At 57.7% G+C, this 2,630-nt stretch overlaps 2 protein-coding genes across 2 annotated transcripts; one reads left to right on the forward strand and one right to left on the reverse strand.

Annotated features, from left to right (window-relative positions):
- Nucleotides 1-197: 197 nt before the first annotated feature.
- Nucleotides 198-989, forward strand: SDRG_01812 (hypothetical protein; the record flags this gene model as incomplete). The annotated part of the gene is made up of 6 exons (XM_008607362.1): nt 198-213; nt 269-415; nt 496-644; nt 693-760; nt 818-871; nt 926-989. 6 exons carry the CDS (start codon nt 198-200, stop codon nt 987-989), a joined length of 498 nt encoding a protein of 165 aa, XP_008605584.1.
- Nucleotides 990-1,659: 670 nt separating this feature from the next.
- Nucleotides 1,660-2,630, reverse strand: SDRG_01813 (hypothetical protein; the record flags this gene model as incomplete). Its single annotated transcript, XM_008607363.1, has 2 exons — nt 1,660-2,354; nt 2,400-2,630. 2 exons carry the CDS (start codon nt 2,628-2,630, stop codon nt 1,743-1,745), a joined length of 843 nt encoding a protein of 280 aa, XP_008605585.1. The 3' UTR covers nt 1,660-1,742.

A 2,630-nucleotide genomic window follows, 5' to 3' on the forward strand; every position in this document is an offset into this window, starting at 1 on the left:
GGGCGCACCAACGTCGGCAAGTCGACGCTCTTCAACCGCCTCACCAAGTCCCGGGCCATCGTGCACAACGTGCCGGGCACGACGCGTGACCGCCGCTTTGGCATCGTACGCGCACAAGCTCTTGCGTCTTGCTCATGCAATGTAGGGCTACTTGGTCGGCCTGGAGTTTGATGTGATCGACATGGGCGGTCTCGCCGATGCACCCACGGGCAGGTAGACTTCGCAGTGTCCAATGGACCGTGGTCTCATGTGGCTCTAGCTTAGCAAGGCATATTGTCGCAAACCGAGCGCGCACTCCATGAAGCCAACTTGATCTTGTTCTTGGTCGATGGGCGCGAGGGAATCACGGAGATTGACAAGCACTTTGCTCGGTACTTCGTCTTGCTGCATGCGACGCCCAATATGCTCAAACAACGTAGCTGGCTGCGCAATGTCGTCCCCAAGACGCCGATCCATCTGATCGCCAACAAGCTCGAAGGCGACGCGACGCGGTAGATACCCAACATTCACGAGTGCCACACACTGGGCATGGGTACAACATTTCGCGTGCGCTTGTGCTCGTGGCCAACAAGTCGGACCTTGTCGAGAACGCAGCAGCCGAGATCGAGCGCATTCGCAAGGAGCTTGATGGGTCGCTCGCCCAGGTATAGCGGTTCCACGTTTGTCGCTGACGTCGTACGCTACTACTGTAGAAGGTCCGTGGTGTGCCCGTAGTACATATCAGTGCACTCACGGGCGTCCGTGGTCTTCTCCCCGAAGTGTAGGTTGGTCGATATCACAGCCTGTTGCTTACGCCGGCGTGATGCCACCCTGATAGCATCGAAGCCCACAACCGGTGCGACTTGCGCGTGACCACAGGTCGCCTCAACCGGTGGCTCGCGGCCATGGACCGCCTTGCTAGACGTACTCTTCATGGTGCCCTTAGTGCCCCGGCCATGGTTCGGGGTCCAGCGCCGGACGACTTGACCATGTCGCTCCATTTTTGTTAGATTATTGCATTAGGCTACAGTACTAATATATACATGTATCATTATGTACACTGCTCGTGTTTATCCGGGTGCAACGGTCAATGAAGCTGCTGGTTGGGGTTTGGGGCGAGGTGAGTTGACGGCGTCCGCGGCCCGAAAGTCGTCCGCGAGTTGCGCGGGGGTTCTCCCGGCTCGAGAGCGTAGTACTGCTCGATCGTCTCAATGGCGTTACAGCTCATCTCCTTCGTGGCTCCGTTGCGTGCGTCCTTGGGTCTCTGGTCTTGTACCCTGCTTCTCCACCACTTGCCGTACACACACGGCCAAGCGCATAGACCAAAGGGAATCGCTTCGTTGCTATTTGGGGATGAAGTGCTCTCCAACTGGCGGGTGTGTATCGTCTCTACGTGCCTAGTCGCGCCTTGTCGGGACTTCAAAGGGGCGTGCGATTAGAGTGGATCACCACAGAAGTAGTCCATGGCATCTGGCTGCCGAACCAGACGATATGGCGACTTGCAACGGACGACATGGCAAACCCAATGCTCCTGTTGTGCAGAACAGTACAAGTGCTCGAGTGGATCGTCCACAAAGTGCAGAGTTGGAGCTTGACGCTACTGCCTCCACCGCAACCGTGGACTTGTGAGGCTCACTAGTCCACGAGAGCGCCAGGCGAGGCCGCACCAGAATGACTAAATTTGATGAAAACATGTATTGCATTAGCAGTTGATTATGCACGCCAACTAGCATTTCCGAAAGCGGCTTCGTGGGAACAAGAACTCAAACGTCGTTGGGGCCGGGCGCCGTGGGCTCGTTGGTAGTCGCAGCGTCGTTGGTGGTCGCAGGCTCGTTGGTCGTTGCGGTCCCATTGGCGGTGGGCGTCGCTTGGACGTCGAGTGGACGCGCCCAAAAGACTGAGCCGTCGTCGCGCGCGTGCTGCACGACGCCGTGAAAGTTGCCTTTGGGGTCTCCCTTTCGCACAAATTCGACCAAAGTCGTACTGAGAGCCTCCTTGGCCAAGCTCAATCCCTTCACTGCCATCTTGAGGCCACTGAGCACTTTCTCCATGATGGGAACCGCCAGTAAAAGACCAGGCACTGGCACCACGTCCGCCACCGTTTTGGCCGCCTTCATGAACTTGACGCCGTACTCGCACGGAACCAGAAGGCTGCAGATGAGTTTGAGGCGCTCCTCGGAACGCGACGGGAGCGACATCGGGTAAATCTCGGAGTCCGTGAGCACAGGCAAGCCCGTTCGCTCGTCGACAATGTAGAGAAACCCGCCGCTTTTGCCGGCCAGGAACTTCTGCGACGGCTCTTGAAGCACGGGATTGTCGGGGTCGATGCGGTGCTCGGAAATGATGAACGACGTCGGGATGACATGGCGCTTGGACTATAAAATGTACATGAGACATTGATGAAATCAAAGTGGACGCACCTCGAGAATCGTTGTCGCTGTCGCACGACGCGCGGCCAAGAGCTCGCCGGACAGATCGTCCAAGCGATCAAGAAACTCGGCGCGCACGTCTCGAGCTGCAACGTCCTGACGCGCCAAAGCCGCTCGCGTCACGGCATCGGCTGCGTTGAATTGGTCCGTAAAGTCGGCAAACATCTGGCACATCGGAGTCAAGTCGACCTCAGCCTTGCGGTCGGCCGACAAGGTCGTCAT

Source organism: Saprolegnia diclina (assembly GCF_000281045.1).
Source record: "Saprolegnia diclina VS20 unplaced genomic scaffold supercont1.4, whole genome shotgun sequence".
In the NCBI taxonomy this organism is placed as follows: domain Eukaryota; phylum Oomycota; class Saprolegniomycetes; order Saprolegniales; family Saprolegniaceae; genus Saprolegnia; species Saprolegnia diclina.